Source organism: Salminus brasiliensis, chromosome 1 (genome assembly GCF_030463535.1).
Source record: "Salminus brasiliensis chromosome 1, fSalBra1.hap2, whole genome shotgun sequence".
NCBI lineage: Eukaryota > Metazoa > Chordata > Actinopteri > Characiformes > Bryconidae > Salminus > Salminus brasiliensis.
Window position 1 is genome coordinate 28,083,041 of NC_132878.1, and position 25,732 is coordinate 28,108,772.

General features: G+C 38.4%; 2 protein-coding genes across 2 annotated transcripts in view; one reads left to right on the forward strand and one right to left on the reverse strand.

Moving 5' to 3' along the window:
• rxfp2l (relaxin family peptide receptor 2, like) overlaps window positions 1–7,332 on the reverse strand; it is an 81,173-nt gene extending 73,841 nt beyond the window's left edge. The window contains exon 1 of the mRNA XM_072694429.1: window positions 7,269–7,332. Within this exon, the coding sequence (XP_072550530.1) occupies window positions 7,269–7,329 (61 nt within the window). The 5' untranslated portion in view covers window positions 7,330–7,332. The remainder of the gene's footprint in view (window positions 1–7,268) is intronic.
• A 4,829-nt stretch (window positions 7,333–12,161) lies between these two features.
• Window positions 12,162–24,752, forward strand: steep1 (STING1 ER exit protein 1). Its single transcript, XM_072676629.1, has 7 exons — window positions 12,162–12,398; window positions 18,060–18,177; window positions 18,324–18,365; window positions 18,637–18,781; window positions 19,996–20,085; window positions 20,351–20,443; window positions 23,977–24,752. Exons 1-7 carry the CDS (start codon window positions 12,275–12,277, stop codon window positions 24,037–24,039), a joined length of 675 nt encoding a protein of 224 aa, XP_072532730.1. The 5' UTR covers window positions 12,162–12,274; the 3' UTR covers window positions 24,040–24,752.
• The last annotated feature ends 980 nt before the right edge of the window (window positions 24,753–25,732 follow it).

Here is a 25,732-nt window from a genome sequence, read left to right on the forward strand (position 1 = left end):
AGCAAAGGGTTTATTGATGAGAGAACTGACCAAACACTCACAGATAAAACTGCAAGATGAGGCTTTAATAAAAACAAAAACGTAATGAGAAAGCAGGCAGCATTCAGTACTTTGTAAAGAACATGGCAAACAGTTCAGTACTTATAATTAAACTAAGATTTCCCAAGGAATCCCAGAGCTTCAACAGGATAAAACAGGGTGGGCAAGCCAACAACAACATTGTTAATGGGAAGTGCGACAGAAAGCTGAAGCTTTTTAAGTATTACCAATGGCATCACATCTGGCAGTGCCATGTGACCAATTGATCACACCACCATTCTCATTGTAATGCCTTGTCTGTCAGTTCTTGCCTATTCCCTGTGAAGTCCACTAGCTTTCCTCATTGCAGTGGGACTAACTGTTTTGTGTGTTGTTGCCACTTCCACTGTTCTTCCTGTTGATGGGAGCACCTTCCAAAGAAATATCTGTACTTCACTACACTTCACTTGAAAATGTGTTACAATGATCTGGTCTTCCCTAGAAAATGTTATCGTGATCTATTCTTCTCTTACAGTGTCTTCTAGTCTTCTAGTGTTCTCTAGTAAACATGAGCACTTAAACACTGCAGCCTGCAAGTTCACACATGATTTTGGCCCTGATTTTCTGCTCACCAACATCAGCTAGGTGGTAAATCAGTGTTCGCTCAAAAAACATCTCCAGATTGCTATGTGTGAATTTTTAAAAGACGCAACTGAGTTGTCTTGTTGAATATCTGGACCTGTCTGCGAGTCAAAATCCTATGGTGTGAAAAGTGTCATGACCAGGTTATGACTGACAGTGAGTGTGGTGTCATGCTCAAGCCAATGTGAACGCAAAGAGAGAGGGAAATCGAGAAAGAAGCAAAAGGGCCTAATTAAATCCAGCCTTATCATGCATCAACATGTGTGTGTGTGTGGTGCAGGGGCATAATATAGTTTCTATCAGAACAAATTGGCATAAACTTGACCATAATACCTACGTTTTCATTGCAAAAATGTATATTAATTTACTCCCAGTTCCCTCTGTGGAACAGACAGTTCCTGCTGGCCTCGCATCCCAACCCACTCCTTCACCCATATTCTTTCCTTTTTTTTCGTTTTTTCAGTGCACAAACAAATTTAATCAGTTACTTCTTCTAGACATCCTTATCCACGTTTTTCTGAATTAAAAAAACCCTTTCTCTCGCACAGTATCGCATCATCCTCCGTCAGTTCTTGTGTGCGTTTTCGTGACTCGTCTGTGATTTTTCCTGGTCGTGTAATGTGTGACATGCTGTCATTGAACAGTCATGTAGTGAGCCAAATGACTTAAACATTCACAATTACAAGAGATCAAGTTGTGTGGATTGAACAGTAGAGCGACCTGACGACTTTGTAAATCGCATAGTGTGTCAAAGCCATTAGGGAGATAATTGGCATTGGTTTTCATGTCTTTGTTTGACAAAGACCATATCTCATGGTCGTTTTTCCGAAGGCTGAACCACTGCTCTGGAGACTGGAATTAATAGCCCCACTTCAAGTTTTGACATTGAGGAGCATTCCTCCCAGGATAGTGATGAGAAGTCGGCAAGTCTCTCTGAACGTGAGATCCTTGCCCAGTGCTCTGCAGGACCAAGATACTGCCGGGGCGCTCCCATCCCATATGCATTGCATGTATGGATATCAAACACCTCGCTAGCCATTCTGAAAAGCTGTGCACATTGCCATGCTATGCCAGTAGATGTCCAAGAGAGATGTCTGCGTGTTGCTGGTTCCTCTAAACCGCGGTGCTAGTACTGTCACCAAAACTCCCAAACTCTCTGAGCACAAGGCTTCTCCAAGCTGGGTGAAAATTATAGAGGTAGAATCACTTGAGCAGCAGATACTCACTGCAGATGGCGGAGAGGGGGATGTTGAAAAGGACAATGTGGAGGCTCTTTTATGCTTGCTGTGTGGCAAGCTAGAGGATGTTGAGGATGACAATGGCAGCCTGCCTTCAGCTCTGACGTCCAGGTCTGCTAGCTCCCTAAGTGGGCTTTCCTCCTTTGGAAATTATGTCCTAATTTAGCACAGCTATGCAGTGTTTTTAGTAGCCTCTGGTCTTACTGTGGAAAACTGAAATTCATCTGCTTTGTGTGGTGTTGAGGTATTTTCTCTCCATGCCAGTTCAATACCTAATCTTTGAGCTTGTTCTGAATATTAATTATTAACAATTGAAATGATATTGGGACAGTAGCAGAGGTAAAGCAGTATGTACTGTCATCACCAGACTGGTACCACACAAAACCCAAACGCTGGATTTTAAAGGTACTATAAAAGTACGACCACTGTGTTAAAATAATTTGTATGTCCTTTTTGTGTTGCAAAGAAAGAATGTTCGTCAACAAGTTCATGTACAAACTCCATAGGACCCTATTTGTCTCCCTGTGGCCCTCTAGTGGACATAAAGCCCATTACAATCCACCACCTATTATCTATTACAAGGCATTGCAACTCAATATTCTCTGTAATTCTGAAAAACAAGAGAAAACTTCTTAAAAACCTAATCTTATCTTTAGTGCCCCCCAGTGGACAGGACATATGGAAATTGGGAAGTTGGGTTTCCCAAATGGGCCATATTGTTTCAGCCCACCTTAATCTCACATGGGTCCCATTTAGGCCTAGTACGCAGTGTACCAAATTAGGCCCATATTTAACCTCTTCTGGTGCCATCACTGACCCTGGAGAGCATCCATTTGTGGGACCAATGTGGAGTCTGAGTACAAAATGTTCTGGTTCCCAGTTGGACTAGCCCTATGGGCCCCACATGAACATGTTAGCTGGGTTGGCAACACCCCCAAACACACCTCACAAGTTCTAATTTTATTTGTCACATACACTGTCACACACAGTACAACTAGAAGTGAAATGCTTTGATGACTCTCCGGTCACGTAAAACCATTAGGTAAGAATATGTGAAATACAAGGATTTCATTCTTTCTTTACACTTGAATAGACTTATACAGTAACTGGGCACCAATCAGACTTAGCACTATAAACAGACAGCAGGCAAACTCACCTCTTTTGTGAGAACTTTGCAAAAATGGAGACAGTGATAGTGAGAGCAAGATGAAGAGGTGGAGGCGTAGGAGGAGGACGAGGACAAGAACAACGAAGGGGACCAAGCAATAGACAAAGACATATTTCAGAGGACATTAGGGCCACTTTGGTGGACTATGTCATAAATCATGGCCTAACAATGTAGGAGGCTGGGCCGAGAGTCCAGCCCAAGTCGCTACACAGTGGCATCCATAATGCAGACATTTAGACTGGAGAATAAGTGTGTTTTCAACAGTCTACTATACACTGTATTGTAAATATTTGCAGTTTTCACAGCATTGCTACTCTCTAATGAACAAGTTCTTATTGTAGTATCTGAATACAGCAGGTTACTGTAGCTCTGTAGAGCATCATGGTCCAATTTAAAATACAGTAAATATATTTCTCCTGTAAATCACAATATGGTCATATTGAGCAGGATTTGTTTTCAGCAGTTAAAAAAATAATCCACCTTTGCTAATGCCACATTTTCCATTATTTCCAAATCAGATACTAGTGTTTACTGTCAAGAAAGAACAATGTCTTTATGTGGTTCATAACTGTTTATAAGCACAGAAATCTACAGTACGTTAGAGGATATGTAGCTGGAATGAACTCAGAGAAAGAGGCCCAGTCTTTAAGTTAAACAGACGTATGCTAGTGGTCTGTAATCTCAGCTAGCTGACGTTACTAGCCGAGTCTTTTCCAGCTCTGTCTTTCAGCCGGTAAACAGTCTACACCAGTAAAGATGTAGTAATCGCATACCAAGCGTGAAAAGTGCATTGCTACGTAAAGCTAGCTACACTGCACTGGAAGATAGATCCATTATCGAGAGACAACCTTTCCTTAGCTAGTACATCAGTGTGCATATCATTATCAAAATATGGAATATGTACAATACATTTTGATATATACATTCAGAGTAATCTGTTATCTGCTGACATTTTAGCTGATGACATCATCAGTTTGGTGTAGGAGTAACATTACTGGATAAATGCTTGTGTGCCTGCCTGTGTGTATAGCTAGCTAGATATGTGTGTTGGACGCTCGTTTTCTCGTGCCAGCTGTAACAATTTTTTTTGTATGTAAACAAAAAAGGTTTTCAAATGTTGAAAACAATGAAACGAATGTTATTTTACTGTTATTAATTTACAGTGTTAAAACGAATGCAGTTATGCCTTTTAAAGTAGCCTACAATTTGCTGTGATAAAAAGTACAGTTACTGTAATAAAAACTACAGTGTTTTATAGGTACTGTAATTAAATGTAAAGTAAAGTAAATTGTGAAATACAGCAAATTACTAGCTAATCCTTGCCAGCAAGGAACTGTACAGTACATTTCAGTATAGTGTGTTCTTTTTAAAGTGTATGTAATAAAATGATATTTAATTTAATTCTGCATCACACTACAATGCACAGATCATTTCGCTTTACCCTGATTTTCCCTGATTAATCATCACCATTAAGAACTGACTATTCACTTGCTGCCTAATATATCCCAGCCCTTGACATGTTCCACTGTAGATCAAGATAATCAATGTGTTTCACTTCAACTGTCTACTAATGTTGTGTCTGATCAGTGTATGTATATATAAAAAAGAAGCTAACCAATGAAATCCTGTTCTGGCATTTTGAGCATCATAAGTTTATTTTGTTATTGATGAAGCTTGACTGGATGGCAGGCTATATAATTGCATGGGGAAAATATTGGTCTGCTAAAGAAGTCATTGGTCAGCTAAATAAGGTTATACTGTTGCACTATAATTAGTATAGTATAGTATAAATTAATATATTGCATTGATCATGTACTGTATTGTAATTTCATTAGTGTCTTATTTTGACTAAATGAGCACAATTATACAACATGTATGTACACAATTGCAAAACACTGTAAATAAATAACTTATTTATAAGCAACTATCGATTCAGATATTAACATAACCTTTATTTCATTTTGAGTTTGTTTTATCAACATTATATTAATATATTTTACAGTCACTTTGCAGCTAATTTACTTGGTGACTAAAATTCACCATATGCTCTTTTAATTTTTCATATGTATGTGAGCGTATGTGTGTGTGTGTATGCTCTCTGTGTGCTCTGTGTGTGTGTGTGTCCATCATCCTCCATACTTCATTTATAATTCAGCACCCACAGTAGAATCCAGCGGTCAGCAATGTATTCAGATCTAGAAGAACCATCGGAAACCTTTTACGTCCTAAAGAAGGACATTTACTACAGAAACACGCTGGATATTACAATCTGAAACACAGCATGGAGAACACACCCTAACACATCTCTACTTTGCTACTGAAACCAATGAAAGACTCTGGAAAAACTGCAAAAAAGCAGAGGTAGTAAAACAAAGACACTGAAGTAGCAGACTGACTTACGCTGACTTCTACAGAATCAGAAAAGCAACAGATGAGCACCAACACCATGTAATCAATCATACACATACACCCACAGAATGACAGAATTACATTCACATTAATTCAAATACATAGATATGTCCATGTTCACTCATTTAACCATCCATCAATCCATATTCACTCATTAATTGTTATGTCTACGTGTATTCACTCATCCATATATCCATATTTTTTCATTTATTGTTATCTTTGTAGATTTTCACTCATTCACTCATCCATTTATCCATATTCATTTATTCACTGATGTGTCTATATTCACTCACACATTGATCTGTTCATCCATGCTGATTCACTGATTCATTCATCAGCATTCACAAATATTCACCCACTCACTGATCCGTTTACCAATTTATCAATATTCACTCGTTCACTGATCTGTTTATCAATATTCACTCGTTCACTGATCCGTTTACCAATATTCACTCGTTCACTTATCTGTTTATCAATATTCACTCGCTCACTGATCCATTTATCAATATTCACTCGTTCACTGATCTGTTTATCAATATTCACTTGTTCACTGATCCATTTATCAATATTCACTCGCTCACTGATCCATTTATCAATATTCACTCGTTCACTGATCTGTTTATCAATATTCACTCGTTCACTTATCTGTTTATCAATATTCACTCGCTCACTGATCCATTTATCAATATTCACTCGTTCACTGATCTGTTTATCAATATTCACTTGTTCACTGATCCGTTTATCAATATTCACTCGCTCACTGATCCATTTATCAATATTCACTCGTTCACTGATCTGTTTATCAATATTCACTTGTTCACTGATCCGTTTATCAATATTCACTCGTTCACTGATCCGTTTACCAATATTCACTCGTTCACTGACCAGTTTATCAATATTCACTCGTTCACTGATGCGTTTATCAATATTCACTTACTCACTGATTCGTTTATCAATATTCACTCGTTCACTGATGCGTTTATCAATATTTACTTACTCACTGATTCGTTTATCAATATTCACTTATTCACTGATCCGTTTATCAATATTCACTCGTTCACTGATCCGTTTATCAATATTCACTTACTCACTGATCCGTTTATCAATATTCACTTACTCACTGATCCGTTTATCAATATTCACTCGTTCACTGATCCGTTTATCAATATTCACTCGTTCACTGATCTGTTTATCAATATTCACTCGTTCACTAATCCGTTTATCCATATTTACTCTTTCATCTATCCATTTAATTGATTCACTTATTTATGTGTCCATATTAACTCTGTTATCTCTATTCACACATTTACTGTATTATCTGTTCACGCTCACTTCTTCACTAATCTGTCTACCAAGATGCACTTGTTCATCTGTCCATACTCATCTACACAGATAGAAAAAGATGATGCCCAGACAATCACTAAAAACACTTGAGAGAGTAAGAGAGAGTGAGAGAAAGAGAGACATAGGGAGAGAGGGAGGGAGAGAGGGAGAGAGAGAGACAGGGAGAGAGTGAGAGAAGAGAGAGATTCATTATTATTTTTATTTTCAAGAATTTTTCATTTTTTTAAGGATTTTTTCATTTTTGTTTTTCACTCACGGCTGAGAGAAGCATATGGTGTGTGTGTGTGTGTGTGTGTGTGTGTGTGTGTGTGTGTGTGCAGGAGAGATGGACGCAAAAGAGTAACAGGAGAGACAGATCATTTAAATCCCACATAGACTAAAGAAACAACCCAGCAGCGCTTGGAAGTGAGAGCAAAGAAGAGAAAGGGAGAAGAAAGAAGGATTCTTACCTGCAGGAGAGGCGAAGGAGAGAGAGAGCGAGCACAGCAGCAAGAGGAGGACAGCAAACATGGTGTGTGTGTAAGTGTGTGTGTGTGTGTGTGTGTGTGTGCGCGCGCGCGTGGTGCTCCGAGAGACGAGAGAGCGCGTGTCAGACTGAACTGAGCAATCGTCACAGAGACACACACACAGAGAGAGAGAGAGAGAGAGAGAGAGAGAGAGAGAGAGAGAGAGAGAGAGATTAGTGAGGTAGAGAGAGAGAGAGAGAGAGAGAGAGAGAGAGAGATTAGTGAGGTAGAGAGAGAGAGAGAGAGAGAGATTAGTGAGGTAGAGAGAGAGAGAGAGAGAGAGAGAGAGAGAGAGAGATTAGTGAGGTAGAGAGAGGGAGAGGGCAAGAGTGAGACAGACAGAGAGAATATAGGTAGAGAAGGACAGAAAGAGAGAGTAGCAAGGTAGAGAGAGAGGGACACAGAGACAGCGAGAGAGTGAGTGACTGACAGAGTAGTGAGGTAAAGAGGGAGTTGTGAGGTAGATCGAGGGAGTGCAGTAATGTAAAGAGAGAGAGCAGCGAGGTAGAAAGAAAGAAAGAGTAGTGAGGTAGGGAGAGAAAAAAAGAATAGCCAGCAGAGAGAGAGAGAGAGAGAGAGAGAGAGACAAAGTAGTGAAGTAGAGAGAAAAGGAAGGGGGGTGCAGGTGAGAATTTCGGAGAGAATGACAGAACTAGAAAGTAAAGAGAGGAGAGAGAGAGTGAGAGAGAGAGAGAGAGAGAGAGAGAGGGAGAGAGAGAGAGAGTAGTGAGGAAGCAGGAGAACAAGAGCAGGTGAAAAGAGACAGAGGACAGAAAGAAATAAAGAGAAACTGAGAAGGGAGAGAATGTGTGTGTGTGTGTGTGTGTGTGTGTGTGTGTGTGTGTGTGTGTGTGTGTGTATGTGTGTGCGTGTGTGCTGGAGGGAGAAGTACATTTTCTACTCTATGTTATCTCTGTCAGTCACATGCGCATATATATACACACACTTACACACCAACACCACAGCGCACACACCGAAGTGCAACGGACTGTAAACACACACACACACACACACACACACATATGCAATGACGTGCAAACACAGTGTGTATTATTTAAATCAGCCTGTTGCTGCTGCACTTTCCTGGGAAGGGTTATGACAGGTAGTATACTGTGTGTGTGTGTGTGTGTGTGTGTGTGTGTGTGTGTATGGATTCATCACATGAAATACAGACAATGAGTGGCCAATTTATCAGAATCGCCTACAGTACAGGGGTACTGACTGTTCAAGGCAGTGTATGTTCTGCAGGTATAAGGGATTTTTTTCCCGCACACAGCATTTTCACACCAAATGTCTGGTCAGCGGTGGTCCTGTGGGGGTCTTTTTCTAGTAGTGAATAGGGTATAAGGGAATGTCTGATAAGCAGATCAAAAATAAGCATATATAAATGCTTAAATTATGTATAGAAATAAGATAATAGAAATATAGAAATACATATATAGAAGGTGAATACAACGATGGACATGTAGGTTACTGCATTTTTGTAGATTGGGATATGACCTAGAGATGAATAGTATAACAGTCCTATTAGTTGTCCTGATCAAGGGACGGAATAGCATTGAAAAGTCCCTGTTGTGACCTTCAGGGAGTGAAAGCGCTTCCCTGACTGCAACCGAGAGAATGGTCCATTGTTGGGATGGCTGAGATCCTTCACTATTTTCTTGACCTTAGTCCAGTCTGGCTCAGTCTGGATGATACGCTCAGCTGACTGCACCACTCTCTGGAGAACCTGCCTGTCCTGCATGGTGTTGTTACCAAACTGGCTGTGATGTTCCCCATGAGGATGCTTTCAATAATCTAGGTGTGGAAGTTCTTCAGCACCTTGGAGGGCTGTGTAAAGTCCCGTAGGCATCTCGGGTGGGAGCGGCATTGAATGTTTCTGTTATTTTAGGCTACAGTCTATAACTCCACACCCACACAGTGCACCTGTATGGTGGGTGTTTTTGTTAAAAGTGATGTTTCCGTTATTTTGGACACCCCTGTATATACCCACCTGTCCAAGCACATATGGACACCTGTGTGTACACACAATTCCTTTCTGAGGTACAATAACAGATGGGCTATATAGTGCAGCTATGTGGTGGGTGTTTCTGATCAAATGGCCAATAAGTATCTCATGTGATGCTGTTCCTATTCAGGCCAGTGTGTTTAGAGTAATATGCACAATTTGAGGGCCCGCATCATGAAAAAAATGACATGATTTTTTAAAAATGAAAAATGTAATACTTTAAAAATGTACTGTTGAAATGTACCGCGTTTCATAAATTCACTCTTTTCACTGGTTAGCTCCAAACAGAGCTGTTTCAGAGCAATTTCACAGCTTTGTGTTTGGACGTATACCTGTCAATATAAACACAACTGTAGCTCCAATCCCTTTCAAAACCTTCCTCTTTATCATATAAGACCACAAACATTCTGTGAAGAGGGATTGCAATCGACCAAGCTTTTATTTTGTTCTAACCACCATAGTGTTGTATTTAAGACCCAGTTAATACCAAAAGCAGGAGATGTTGCTGGAAAGAAATGGACATCAATAAATAATTGGTATGGTTTGGGTGTAGATTAAGGTTTGGTTAAGGTTAGGTTTAGATGTAGATTAAGGTTGGGCAAGTTTAAGTTGTAATTAGGTTTAGGCGTAGATTAAAAGTGTAGGTTAAGATTAGGGTTAGGTGTAGATTAAGGTTTGGGTTAAGATTAGGTTTGGATGTAGTTTGACGTGTGAGTTAAGATTAGGTTTAGATGTAAATGAAGGTGTAGGTTAAGGTTGGGTTAAGATTAGGTTTGAGTGTGGTTTAAGGTGTGAGTTAAGATCAGGTTTAGATGTAAATGAAGGTGTAGGTTAAGGTTGGGTTAAGATTAGGTTTGGGTGTAGTTTAAGGTGTGAGTTAAGATTAGGTTTAGATGTAAATGAAGGTGTAGGTTAAGGTTGGGTTAAGATTAGGTTTGAGTGTGGTTTAAGGTTGGGTTAAGATTAGGTTTGGGTGTAGTTTAAGGTGTGAGTTAAGATTAGGTTTAGATGTAAATGAAGGTGTAGGTTAAGATTAGGTTAAGGTGTGGTTTAAGGTGTGGGTTAAGATGACCAGGCATCAATGAGGCATCAAGATCAAAACCAGAAGTATGAAGACAGAGACCAAGACTGAATCAAGACCGAGAAAGAGTTCAACTAAAACCAGTTACCAAATCAAGACCAAAAACAAGGAGGCCAGGTGCAAGCGAGACCCAGTCAAGGTTGAGACCAAGAGCAAGTGAGAGAGAAGCAAGGCTGGGCATGAGTCAAAACTGAGATCAAGAGCAGGCTCATACCACAGCAAAAATCTGTCAAAAAATGAATCCCATTAATGCTGCTCTGATGGCAGGGGCACTGGTTAGATACAAGATCACATTTCTGGTCAAAGCATTCACACGCTTATCCAATGCTGACATTTCTGCATTTCAATGCTTGAAAAAGTGTGGCACAGATCCAGTTATTATGACTTAAATATGCATTACACTACTTATTATGATCCAATATAATAATTTGTCTGTCTAATGGCTTCATTTCTGAGAGATATGCACTGAGAGCAGGTTATTAACCTTTAGATACATAGGGTCATTTAGGCCCGCTGTGCAGTACGCATATTTAACTCAGTGTTTGAAATGAACACATTCAGAGTGGCGTTTGGTGTGAATCTGTGGGTCATTTTAGACAAATGTACTAACTCTTTACAGTGGTTGTGATTGGATGATGTAAACCTACACGTCTCTTCTGTGGTTTATATGTAATGCATTTCCCACCATGCATCATTTAGTTCCATTTACCACTACTGCAAACAATTCTGACTTAGTACATTTCTCTAGCACTTTACCCCAAACTGAATGTCTTAACACCTTAACCATATAAATATCAGGCGATTTAGAGATTTTTGGTTTACATTATCCAGTTAAATTTAGAAATGTTAAATAAAGACATTATTATTATTATTATTATTATTATTATTATTATTACTATTATTAGTCATATTAGTAGTAGTACATTTTTTTATCTTATCTGTTTCTTCCTGGTCAGGGTCCAGCCCAAATGGAATCATTGGGCGTAAGGAAGGAATACCCCCATGGACAGGGCGTCAGTCCATCCCAAGGTACCACACACATTAACAAATGTACACACTCATACCTAGAGGAAATTGAGCATTGACTAATTCACCTGCTATGTGTGTTTTAGGGAGGTTGTAGGAAACTGGAACAGTGGGCCTGTTCAGCACCCGGGGAGCAGTTGGGAGTTAGGTGCCTTGCTCAGGGTCTTCAGTCTTCAACAGTGAATGCTTAGTAAAAGAGCTAATGATGGCAACTATGTAAATTGGGCAGTTGGGAGTTAAGGTTTGTTTTTGATTATTTTGTTTTCGTTTATTATTATTATTATTATTATTATATATTTTTTTATTTTATTGAACGTTGTGTTTTTTAGAATTTATTATATATTTAGCTAGGCTACCTGCCCAGGGACTGCAGATGGAAAAATAAAAATAAAAAGAGAAAACAAAAATCTACTCAAACATAGAGGAAATTGAAACCAAACAGAATTGCCCGATATAGTTATCCATTACCATTCATTAAAATAAATAAAAAAATAAAAAAATAAATAAAAACTCCGTAACAGTAGTATGCTGTTTAATAAAAAGCCATTAATGTTCAGTAACATACATATTTAATGTTTTGTTCAATAACAAAATAGGTGTAAAACCCAATATTCCAGGAGCCACCTGTTTGAGGGTGGGTTTAGTTTTGCTGCAGCAGTGCCCTCCAGCGACCCTCCAGCAGAAGCGCAGCCAGAGGGTAGAGAAGCTGCGTCATCACTAGTCGCCGTAGCTGTAGCATTTCCTCCGTGTTAGTTCGTGTTTATGCCAGAGAGAGAGAGAGAGAAAGAGAGAGTGAGTTATTAAACCTCTTAAAGGCAATACACCGGATCAACCATGCCGAAGGTGGTGTCCCGCAGTGTGGTGTGTTCAGACACACGGGACAGAGAGGAGTATGATGATGGAGAAAAGCCTCTGCACGTGTATTACTGTCTGTGTGGACAGATGGTGCTGGTGTTGGGTGAGTTCAGATCGTATCATTTGTATTATTATGGTATTGTTGTTTCATCAGAAGTGATTAGAATAGGCCAGACTATCCTCTAGTGAACGTGTTAACACAACAATCCTTAATTCTTCGTTCCACCTTAAAAGAGGCTGTAGTCGCTTTCTTGCCCCCGTGGAAGCCAGTGTGTTACTGTACCATTTAAGGTGGAAGGGAAACTTCGAGCGAGAACCCAAACTCAGGCTCGTAGAAAAACAAAGAGTATTTTAAATACTAATATTTTTTAAGGGATTATATTAAGAAAATTACTCTATTTCTGTTTGTTTGGATAATTCTGGTGTGAATTGAAACGCTGAAGCTCCAAAGTGGGAGGTGTGAGCTAGATAGCTATAGCTCCAGTAAAGCAGCCCAGGAGCTAAGCCAACACAGCAGTGTATAATGTTGTATGTGTTGTGTTGTGATGTGATGTTAATGTATTGTAAGTATTGTAATGTATAGCTAACTGTTCTTGTGCAAGACAGATTTCAGATCTGTGGTCTCACAATAAGTAAATAAGTCTATCCCACGAAAATGATGGGATATTTCTTTATAACCTTAGAATAAACCCAACTAAACAAAGTCAGTGGTCAGTAAACTTGATATGTCAGTTGGAGGAACACCGGTTTTTGTAGCTGATCTTCTCTGTGAACTCCAGACACTGTGTGGATTTGTTAATTATTTCTTCCATTTCTTTATTTTTAAACCCACAGCAGAACCACGAGGAACATTCAGCCTAGTGCTGCTATTTTGTGCAGTTTGCTTGAGCACCTGGAGAACATCCATAGTCATCATATCATTGTCTGCTTTTCAGCTTTGTTTTAGTCCAGAAAATACTGTAAACGCAGCTGGCTGTAGAGATGAGCTGCATGTTGTTCTAAGCTGAGCGGCTGAATCTCAGGGCTGCTCATGCTGGCAGGCTCGCTCACACACAGATTTGGACGCTCGCTGAAAACAGGCCTTTTGACCTCCTGTCCATGAACATGTTCTATGTCACTGAGCACTGAGCTTTTAGAAGCTGCTCTCCAGGGTGGAGGTTTTTTGGCTGTGTTTTTATTCAGATGTTTTTAAAGATGTGATGAGCTGCTGAAGGCCTATACTATACAGAATTTATTTATTTCATTCAAGGTAAAACAGTCTGAATAGTAACACAGAGCTTTCGCGGGATCAGTCGACCTCAGTAAGAGCACCTGGGCGGCCTTGTAGGATTTGTTTTTGTTAATTCTTCTCCTTTGCCTTGAGTAAAGCAATGTTTTCAGGTGCAATATAGATCGGTTAATCTGTCTTTTAAAAAAGACCATGTAAAAGGAATGATTAAGAACTGTTTAGTTGTTGAAAGATTAATAACAACAACAACAACAGTACAATTTCTCTGAACATATATATATATATATATATATATATATATATATATATATATATATATATATATATATGTACATATTTTAATATGACACTAGTGAGACATTGTGGCATGAACATTATTCAGGGATGGAATTGTTGGTGTTCATTATAGAGGTTGACTGATCCACAGTGGCATGTCGATTGCTCTGCACCACTCCCCGGAGTCGTTCCACACTGGCATGAATGGCTCTTGGGGCACCACTGTTATGCCATTGGAAGGTCCTTTCGCCATTGGAAGGTCCATTCTCATTACACCTTCACAACGGCAGCTCTCGAACATTCTACGAAGTAGAGATGCCACCACCCTTTGCCTAGTACCCTACTATACATGTGTCCTTTGCCCATGACAGTTGTTTTGCACTATGCTACAACTGACTGGTGTGCTTGCGTATTTGTACACGCAGCAAACCCTGTAACATGGTATCTGTGACATCCTGAGCCAAGTTTATCTAAAACCCGGAATGTTCTTAATACTTTGACGTGACTGTGACAGCGGGCGAAGGGTGGTAAGCATCTCAGAAACAGCCAATGTTCTACAGCCGTCGCAGTGAAGGAGTACCAAGAATGTACTCGCACATTGTGTGTCTCCCAACGGCCCAGCAACCATTGATGCCAGAGGGGAACAATGATTCCGGCAAATGGCCAGCGTGAAGATCTATCCATTGTTCTCTGAGGAGTGAATTTGTGGATATATAAGGACAATGAAGGCTATCCTGTCTAAACTGGATTGTTTAGACAGGATAGCCTTTATTCATTTATTAGAATTAATGGTTATGGGAGGGATGTGTCTTAATACACAGTGCTTCTTGCTGCATATGGAGCTGTGTAGCCACAGACCGTTCAGAGTGCCCATGCTGACCTCTGTCCAAAGCTCCTACAATGGATAATCGAGCATCGGATCTGTAAAATGGAAAGCTGGGAAGTGGCCTGGTCTGCTAAGTCCTGTTAGCTTTTTTTATTTATTTATTTATTTATTTTTATTATTTTAAATGTGCGCAGCCATTTTGGTGTCAGATACCACCTTCAGAGGTCTTGTAGAAGGAGCAGTTTTGCTGACATGTGGAGATACAGCAGCATTTTAATGATGTTATGGCTTATTGGTGTGTCTGTGTGTGTGCGTATTTAGGGTGTTAACTGGGCTAACACAGTTGGCCAGTGTTCCTGAAGTGCTGACGATATCAGAAAGTGCAGTGTTCTGCAGTTCATCATGACAATGATAAATAATGTTATATTGGCCACCCTGAATACAGAGGCTGTTTGCCTAGTTCATCTCCTACAGCAGTCAGAAGCAGGTTGCTTTAGTTGTAGAACTTGGTGTACTTCGCTAAAGTGTGTATGTGTGTCTATAAATATATTTATGTCAGTATGCAACTGTGTCCCGGTAACACCCCTAGCATCCGTCTCAGTGCATATAGGACATTGACATTCTTTAAAAAGGGGGGGGGGGGCGGGTAAAAGAACATGAAAAAGCTTTTAGAGTCGATTCGCACATTCCTCTGGCCACTCGCTTGGCTAGTGATCTGCAAGACTTCACACTTTTAATTAAATATTGAACGCTATTGGTGTGTATAAAGCTATATGGACCTGGATAACTGGAGATGTGATGCGTGAGTGATATGACTCATCTCATTTATATATATATATATATATATATATATATATATATATATTACAAAATAAATAAATTGGGGGAAAAAACATTTAGTCTTATAGTATTAGGAATAGTCTTTCAGTTTGGTCCATGTGGGCTCTATTTGAACAATTAAAGCTTAAGCCCAGCCTTCCCAAAGACAAGAAATCACCCCTGCTGATTTACAAGCTGGCAGGTCTGTGTCATTTGCTCTCGCTATAGTCAGCTATTGCTTAGCTTCTAGATGGAAATTTGGCTCTGTAATACATTTATTAGTGTTCTGCTGCATATGACAGCGTCATGCACTGAACAGCCATATGATGATGGTTGGGGCAAATGCACAGAACGTCACACCTCTGCTTTTTAGAGGGCTGTTACACCTTGGTGTCATGTATATTGGATTTGGGGTTTTCCTGGACTGATTTTTCCATTAGAAGTCAACCAATTGCTAAAATTTAATTAACTAATGTACCATCAGACAACAATCAAATTTAATTCTTGAGTGTGTTAGCGCAACCATTCCCTGTGCTCTCCTGGAGAAAGGCCAGTGTTCCCAGTTTTCCTCCAATGCCCTAGTTTTTTTAATCAGTAAGGGTGGACCCGAATATTCAGGTATTTGGATATTTTCTCGTTAAGTAGGTATTAGTTTTTTTTAAATTTTGGTATTCGGATATTCCTTTTTTCCCATAGTTCCACCTCGCTCTAACATCGCACTTCAATTCAGGGTAATGGCAATATAAGAGAGGCAAAATGCCGAGAAGCTCAGCTGTTAGGAAGTATTTCAAATTGAGTGCAGAAAAGACAAAAGCAGTGTGCCAAATATGTGATATTCAACTTGCATACCATGGTGGCACAACAAGCTTGAGGAACCATCTAAATGCTGTACGTGTTACTATTTGACGATGTAAATTATTCAATATTTTTCTAAAAAAAAAAGCAGTGGAGCAGTATTTAAAGGACACAACTAAAGGCCAGTCTGGTCCACTCGCTACCCCAAACTAGCTTTTGCAGCGAAATAGTTCCTTTGCGTACTAGGTACATCAACCCCGTCAAAGCACGTTTTTTTCCAAAGCTGGCTACATAGTTCACAAGACACAAAGCTCAATTTTTCCAGAAAATTTGAGCAAAGTTGTGTTTCTTGCACACAACATGAAGATGTAGGTTACCCTCTGTTGAATTAATATTTTATTTTCTCCATATATAGCGAGACTACGTCGCTATATGTGCTGATATGTAAAATGTATTACACTACGAGACGTGTGGTATTTTGTAAAAATATATCATACATAGTTGTATTTAAGATCTTAATTTAAAGTGTTCATTTTTTAAAGTATTTTGTATTCAAGGTAGTGCTATTTAAAGTGTTAAGATTTTAGTGACAGCGCATGTTACTTTGTTTAATTTACTACACTCTGTTTATATTTAAAGTGTTCTTTTTCTGTGCGATTCTATGTTAATGTTGGGTCGTGTTATTAAAGGTATTCCTTTTTTTTAATCATAGTGTAATTCCTTTGTGTGCTGTGCTGCTATCTATCTTGGTAGCAATCCTCTTATTATCTTGTTAAATAATTCAGTTTCATACTACTGTATTTATATACTGTATATGATTTTTATTTGAAGTGTTCAAGGAGTTTACATTATCGTGTTTAAGGTAATTCATTTTTTTTTTTTTTATTGAACTTTTATTGTTCATTTTCAAAGTTTGCACCACTGTTATGATGGGTGCTACTCCTCTTCCATTGTTAAATTTATTACATTATATTGTGTTTTGTTTTTGTTTTTTTTGTTTTTTTAGTGTTGGTATTTGCTGAAGATAATCTGTAATCCGTAATAATTTAATAGTGATTTCTTTTGAAGCAATTAAGTTTGTTATTTACAGAATGAGTTTTGCCATTTTTCTATAGTTAAACAATTAAACTTACTGTTCTTTGTTTTTACATAAGGATTTTCTTTTCTTTTCCTTTAGATTTTGTCACTACCTTCTATTCCCTGCAGTTTATTGTATTATTCATACTTTAATCCTTGTTTGTTAAAAAGTTAATAAATAAATAAATCAATTAATCAATCAAATGCGGTACCAATCAGTGCCAAATATCTGGAGTTAAAAAAAATGGTATTTCGGCCAGTACTATTGATCAGTTCTTTATTAAATGAATTCAAGTGAGCTTCTGGTGTAACTGAACAAGTCCATACAGTGACTGGAGTTCACTGAGAAAAAAAGGTAAAGGTGCACGTATTTGTCACTGTACAGTGTACAGCGAAATGTGTCCTCCGCATTTAACCCATCTGGTAGTGAACACACACTCACACACACACATGTGTTAGGGGCAGTGAGTACACACACACACACACCCAGAGCGGTGGGCAGCCAACTCCAGCGCCCGGGGAGCAGAGAGGGTGAAGGGCCTTGCTCAAGGGCCCAACAGTGGCAGCTTGCCGAGCCCGGGAATCGAACCCACAACCCTGTTATCAATATCCCGGCGCTCTAACCGCTGAACCACCACTGCCCACTCAAGTCAGCTAGCAAATCTGTCTTGTGTGCATGTGTAAATGAGTTATGTTTTCTGTCACATAGTTGTAAGTATGTTTGTTTTATTTTGCCCTCTCAGACTGCCAGCTGGAGAAATTACCCATGAGGCCAAAGGACAAGGCACGAGTGATTGATGCAGCTAAACACGCTCACAAATTCTGTAACGTGGAGGAGGACGAGAGTGTGTATCTGAAAAGGTGTGTGTATGTATTTGTGTAAATTGGAGTGAGCCTTGTGTGCATGTGTTTATCCGAGAGAGTGGATGTGATGTTTGTATACGAGTTCCTCAATAGACAAAAATACATTATAAATGCTTATTAATGAAGTTGTGACTGTTTTGCAGGGCGGAGGGGATTGAGCGGCAGTACCGCAAGAAGTGTGGAAAGTAAGAGAAGGCCAAAACTTTATAACACAACCCTTTCAGCGGTGCAGACTTTAATACATGCGTCTTCTGTGTATGATTTATACAATTTATACTCCACAGCTTAACAATATATAGCTTAGAAAAACCTACTCAGCTTTCAACCATACAAACCTACATACTTTATTACCACCTGCACTCTTGCTTGAAATCTCTAATTTCTGTTCAGTAGCTCAGGCTATATACATTTGAATTTTGATGAACTGTGGATTGTGTGTGTGTCTGTTTGTGTTAGGTGTGGTCTTCTACTGTTCTACCAGCACCAAATGAAGAACACTCCTGTAACGTTTATAGTGGACGGAGCTGTGGTGAAGTTTGGAGAAGGTTTTGGAAACACTAGTGTTTACAGCCAGAAACAAGAAGCACCAAAGAAAGTTAGGGTAAGAGTGGGAGTTACTTAGTTGGTCTGTGTAAGGAGCTGGATAAGGAACTGCAGGCTGGGCATTGAGTGTGTCGAGTTTCTGTGTGACGTAGCAACAAGCTGCTTGTTAAGGAACTATTATTAGGAGGAAGGACATACTAACATTAAAACTTAGTAAATAAGTTCATGGCTCAATTTATTAATTCCTTACTTTATTTACTTTCCGAAACTGTTGTATAACAGGAAAAGAGCAAGTTGTGTGTTCTCGTGATAATCTCCTTCGGCTTGTGTGTGCTTTGTCACAGCCGTACTGTTATTTTATGATAACATGCTCCCTATGCCATTCTCTTGCTTTACCATCCTTCTTTCTGAAGGCCTCAGAAAGCTCTTTGGATCTCACCATGGTGATACCACTGACTTTAACATCATCATTCAAGATCATACCAAACTAAATGTCTAATTGTCTAAATGGTTTAAATAAGACCATGTTCTAATCATCTGCAGCTGATGTTCTGCATCTGATTCAAATTTAATGCATTTTGTGCGGGTTTCTTGGACAAGGATAAAGCCTAGTCTCAGACAGAATGTCATTCTGAATGTGAGATTCTTTATTGAAAGCAAAATGCAGTCCAGGACTAGCTAAATCCATATCTGGGAAACCAAGCCTTTTATGTAGTAATACATTTGTAATGTAATTGTAATACACAATTTTTTTTTTCTTTACAAGAAAATGTCATTTCATTTTTAGAAATCATTTTACAAAGGATTTTTTTAAAGACATATTACCTTAATATCGTAATACATTCACATGGCTTTATATGTGTAAAAAGATCTATATCTTTCATATTTACAATATTTATAATAGTTATCTGTTCTGTTCTGCATAGTGCCACTATTGACATCTGTGGTAGAAGTGCAACTGCATTTCTTTGCTTTGTAGTTGTACTAAGCGATGATGGAGTTCTATGTATGTATCTGGTTTCTGAGCCAAACCCTTTGACCCATACAGTTCTGCTGTATGAAAAAAATGTCTTCAAAAAATGTCTTTTCTATGAAAAGAGTTAAGATGATCTGGTCTTCTCTAGGAAATTAGTTATGGTGGTCTAGTCTTCTCTAGGAAATGTAATACAGTGATCTAGTCATCTCTAGGAAGGATTTGCTGGCAAAACAAAGTTACACCAACCTAGTCTTCTCTGATAAGTGTTTGTGTGTAAAACATTTGCTCTGTTTCAGGTAATGATGACAAAGCGTACCAAAGACATGGGCAAGTTCAGCTCTGTTACTGTGTCAACCATTGATGAGGAAGAAGAGGAGATTGAAGCAGTAAGTTATTTTAACTGATTGGTCAGCGTTACGTCACTGTGTGAGTGGGCAGTGAGAAAGATTCACAGTCTAATGAGCTAGATGCTCCTGATGTGGCTGCTGTTGCTATTCTATTAGCAAACCTGGTGCTTCACTTTTTCCCTATTCATATTCATTTTAGTGTTATTATTTGACATGGTGGTCTTTCTGGTATAGAAGTAATTTAAGAAGTAATGTGATTGGCTCTCTGATGTAAATGAGTAATGTGATTGGTGTTTTCTTGCAGAGAGAGGTGGCAGACTCTTACGCTCAGAACGCCAAAGTCATCGAGAAGCAGCTGGAGAGGAAAGGCATGAGCAAGAAAAGACTGCAGGAACTGGTGAGAACATGCACTTATAGGCCACACAAACAGAACCTACATCACCTACTACACCACATGGAAAGATTATAGTGTCGGTGTAGATGGTAAATAATTATGGGATGTAAATGAAGTAGAGACACTGTGATATTGAAGCTCTGGTACAAGTATTTTGGTACTGGATAAGCTCATCCAAGTAGTAGTTTGGTTTCCCTGAAGGATATTGCAGCAGGTAATTGGAAGATGGAAATTATATCACTATCAAGGAGAATGTGAGCTGCAGGGTAAGACTCTGTGACTCTCATATGTGGAACTTCAGAGCTGAATCTGGATCACAATAATATTTGTTTTACCATATATACATATAATACAAATAAAATTAACATAGTTTTAAATGGTATGTATTGTTTCTGTAGGTGTAAATAAGCATGGTATGTTTAGGTGTTTTCCTGTAGAGGATTTGGTCAGCAAGTCATTTTGACGTGAGTGTCATAACATTTATGTATGTATGAAATAGACCTACACCTCTGTATTTAATAGAAGTTCTAGCCAGGTCATATTTTACAGCATGAAAGAACGTGTCCCAATGAAGCAATTACTCTTTTATAAAAGGCTGGGTTAACTCAATTACTGTATGTAAATCATGTAGACAGGAGTTGGATATCAATGAATATTTATCACAATAGCTGACTTAGCAAATGTGAAGTTTTCAAGTTTAAAGTTCAGATATAAATCAGACCCCCCCCCACACACACACACACACACACACTCATACACGCACACACATACTTCACAAACTTTGAAACAAAGAGTGTGAGTTGACTGCTCTTTCATGAACTTTTCAAAGCTTAGTGAGCGAACGTGGATTTGAATACGTAAGTCCGAAAGTCACCTATCAGGAGTTTAGCCTTCTATAATAGATGTGTGTGAGTGAGTGAGTAACACAGCTAATCTTATATTAATGAAAATCAGAAAATTGGCCTCTGCTCTCAATTAAATCATGTAGACTGAAATTAATTGCATTTTATTTAGTAATGGGCAGACCTGCTTCAGACTGCACACAGCTGCACTATAAAGTGCTGAGCAGCTTTTAGAGTGAGAATGTTCTTCGAAACCCTGCTACTGAATGGTCCATGTATGGTTTTTCTGGGCTGAATAGCTACAAAGGGTGATCAAGTTTTTCTTCAGTCCTGATTTAAGTTTTATACTGGAGAGACTCGTTTAGCTAACAAGTAGATCATACTCCACAAAAAAGCAGGATGCCATGTCTCAAGGTATAATTTAGGTTGTGTTCAGATGACTAAACATATTTGGCTTAAAATGACATTATAGCATATGAAAAGACATGGATTCTGCTTAATTGTCAAAATGTGTTTTGATTAAGGAGATGAGATTGGAAGTGTGGTTTTCACAGGTGCTTTGCAAATTTGTTACTTGACAAATCTGTTGCACTCAAGAACAATTAGTTAGTTTAAACCATGCCTCGATGCAAACAACTTTCAGAAGAATTGTAAAAATGTTTTCTAGCCACACATGAAGCTAGCAATGGCCATGCTAAAGACCTGGGTGTACACCAACCACAGGGGCACAAATTCAAAAATTCAGGTGCACGAAAATTCAGGACTGAGTTGAGAGAATTGAGAAGGAACGCAAAGGTAACAGCAAAAAAGACGGCATCTGTAAAAGACTCTACAAACCTTTGTTAATGTCTCCGTTCTGAAAAACACTAAATAAGAATGGCGTCCATTAAGAGGCACCATGAAGGAAGCTGCTGCACATTAAAAACAAAAAAAAACAACCTGGATATTCCACAATGCATTTCTAGGAAAATGTTCTGAGGACAGATGTGAGAAAAGTGGTATCTGTTTAGCACAAATGCACAACGCTATTTTTGGAGGAAAAGGAACACCGGACATCATCAGAATCATCATCAGAACCTTGTCCCAACTGGGATGCTGTAGGTGAAGTGGTGGAGGGTTTTGGGGCTGCCTCCGGATGCATTGCGATCACTGAGGGAACAATGATTTCAAAGCTGTGCAAAACACTTTACAGGAGAATGTAAGGGCTACTGTCCATGACTTTAAGCTAAAAAGACAACAAGACAATGCGCAAAGCAAGTAAATCAACTGGTTGAAACAGAAATAGATTTGTGTTATGAAATGGCCAAGTCATGAAATGGCCAAGTCATGAGCTTAACCCAATGGAGATGCTGACGTCTTTGCTGCCAGCCACACCCGAGGCGTTTGGCAAGAGGTTGGCATTGCATACAACCCCAAGAATACCATCCCTACAGTCAAGCATGGTGGAGGCAGCATCATGCTGTGGGGCTGCTTCTCAGCCAAGGGACCTGGCCATCGGGTCTGCATCCATGGAAAGATGGATAGCACAGCCTGTCTGGAGATTTTTGGCCAAAAACCTTCACTCCTCCATCAAGGATTATAAGATTACATAAGATGGAAAACCAAAGTTTGGTTTTAGAGGGTAAAGGTGTTGTGGTGGCCTAGTCTCCTGACCATAACCCAATTGAAAACTTGTGGAAGGAGCTCAAAAGATGTCAAAAGAACCTCGACAACAAGATCTGCATGGAGGAGTGAGCCAAGATCACAGTAGAGACCTGTGCCCGCCTGATCAGGAGAAAATGATTAATAGCTGTAATTGCAAACAAGGGTTATTCCACAAATATATTCATGTACGCATACACTCACGCTCCTTGACTGGGTGCTAAATGCTTTCTGAACAAAACTCAATAATGTTAAGAAACTTAAGACTTAACTTAAGAGGTAAAACTACACTTTGAACAGGTTTGTGTTTTCTTTTAATAGATGTGTTTTAAAGTGACTTTAGTTTTTACAGTTTAATCTATTTATTACTTAGTTCTGTTTTGCACAGTAAAAATGACACTCTTCAGTTGTTAAATGTGTGTATTAGTAGTAAAATAAGACGCTGTTAACATGCAAAAACAGGATTACTATTTCTAATAGGTTTCTGTTGAAAACAGTCAATTGGTCAATTGCCCATAATGCCCACTACTAGAAGAGCCATTTTATTAATTGAATATAAAAATAAAAACGTTTCCATTAATCGGCTGCCTCATGCACACTGTTCCCTTTATATATTGGGTCTTTTTATGGGGCAAAGCAAACCCTCAGAGTCTTCATTTTATACAATGTGACATTAAAACCTAAAAGTCTTAAAATTAGAATAACCTATAAATGTGTATAAAGTCCCAGTCATGCTAAATAAAGAAATAAATAAAAATACCACAATATAGCGTACAAAACACCAGAATCTTTAACAATACTGTGACATTTTTGGTCATTTTGCCAAGCCCTGCTGTTACGACTGTTCCCACTGTGTTTTTTTTTTTTTCCTTAAAAGCATTCACGTGACATGAGTTGATCCCAAAATCAGGAGCCAATGAGACCAATGCTAGTAGTCTCAACTTCCGACTTGACAAAGACCCAGACACATTAAATGTTTGTGTGTGCATGTGCATGTGAATTTTTTGTTTAGAGAGTATTCGTTTATCTTTGCTTCTTTTTTTTTCCTTTCAGGCGGAACTAGAAGCTAAGAAGGCCAAGATGAAGGGAACTCTGATTGATAACCAGTTCAAGTAGTGATGGTGTGTAAGAAAACATACAGTGGAAAATGCACTGATTTTACAGTGTAAAAAAAATTGATAGTCTCTTCTGATAGTAAGTTAAAATAAAATAGAGATTCTTGTTCTGTCTTTCCTATTGGATGTTTGGTGCACATGAGCTGAAATTGCAGGATGGGTTAATAACTTTTTTTAAATTACAAAAAAAAAAAAAAAAGAAAACTTGTTTCATTCAGAATTCAGTTATTTGGACTTAAAATAGTAAGTAGTTTAATTACTGCAAAGTTGACAAACTTTTTTTAAATTGAAAGCATCTGTTTTGTTTTGTTATTTTGTTTACTTAATTCCAGTGGGAAGATCATTTTTTACACAAATTAATAATATTTACACTTACGTTCAGGCCAGCTGAGTTTCAGATACATTCAAAAGATTCCTGTAATATGGTGAAAGTACTCTACAGCTGCATGGATATCAAATATCATCAAAGAAACATCAATGCAATTTCTTCCGTCAGTCTTGAAATTTTTTTACACTTTTACATATAATGATGTTGATATATTATGGAGGTGATGGACACATTTGACTCACGTAAATACAGTGTTCGTGCAAGAAGAATGTATTTCTTCATACCAGCCACGATTTTTTTTTCATTTGTAAATATGTGCAGCATTTACTACATTTTTCTTTTAAATAAAATTGTAAAATTTACCCAGAACAAATTTCACCTTGTTTTTTTCTTTTTGGAATATTTGCAATATACTTCAATACAGTTTATATCTCAATGCCTTCATTTAGAGTGTTATTAATATTCAACCCTAATGAGAGACTGTAACACACAACTCAGTTTATATCACAATACCTACATTTAGAGTGTTATTAATATTCAACCCTAATGAGAGACTGTAACACACACCTCAGTTTATAACACAATACCTACATTTAGTGTTATTAATATTCAACCCTAATGAGAGACTGTAACACACACCTCAGTTTATATCACAATACCTACATTTAGAGTGTTATTAATATTTAACCCTAATGAGAGACTGTAACTCGCACCTCAGTTTATATCACAATACCTACATTTAGAGTGTTATTAATATTCACCCCTAATGAGAGACTGTAACACACACCTCAGTTTATAACACAATACCTACATTTAGAGTGTTATTAATATTCACCCCTAATGAGAGACTGTAACACACACCTCAGTTCATATCACAATACCTACATTTAGAGTGTTATTAATATTCAACCCTAATGAGAGACTGTAACACACACCTCAGTTTATAACACAATACCTACATTTAGAGTGTTATTAATATTCACCCCTAATGAGAGACTGTAACACACACCTCAGTTTATATCACAATACCTACATTTAGAGTGTTATTAATATTCACCCCTAATGAGAGACTGTAACACACACCTCAGTTCATATCACAATACCTACATTTAGAGTGTTATTAATATTCAACCCTAATGAGAGACTGTAACACACACCTCAGTTTATAACACAATACCTACATTTAGAGTGTTATTAATATTCACCCCTAATGAGAGACTGTAACACACACCTCAGTTTATATCACAATACCTACATTTAGAGTGTCATTAATATTCAACCCTAATGAGAGACTGTAACACACACCTCAGTTTATATCGAGATGCCTACATTTCGTGATATTTCCACCATACAATGATCTCACATC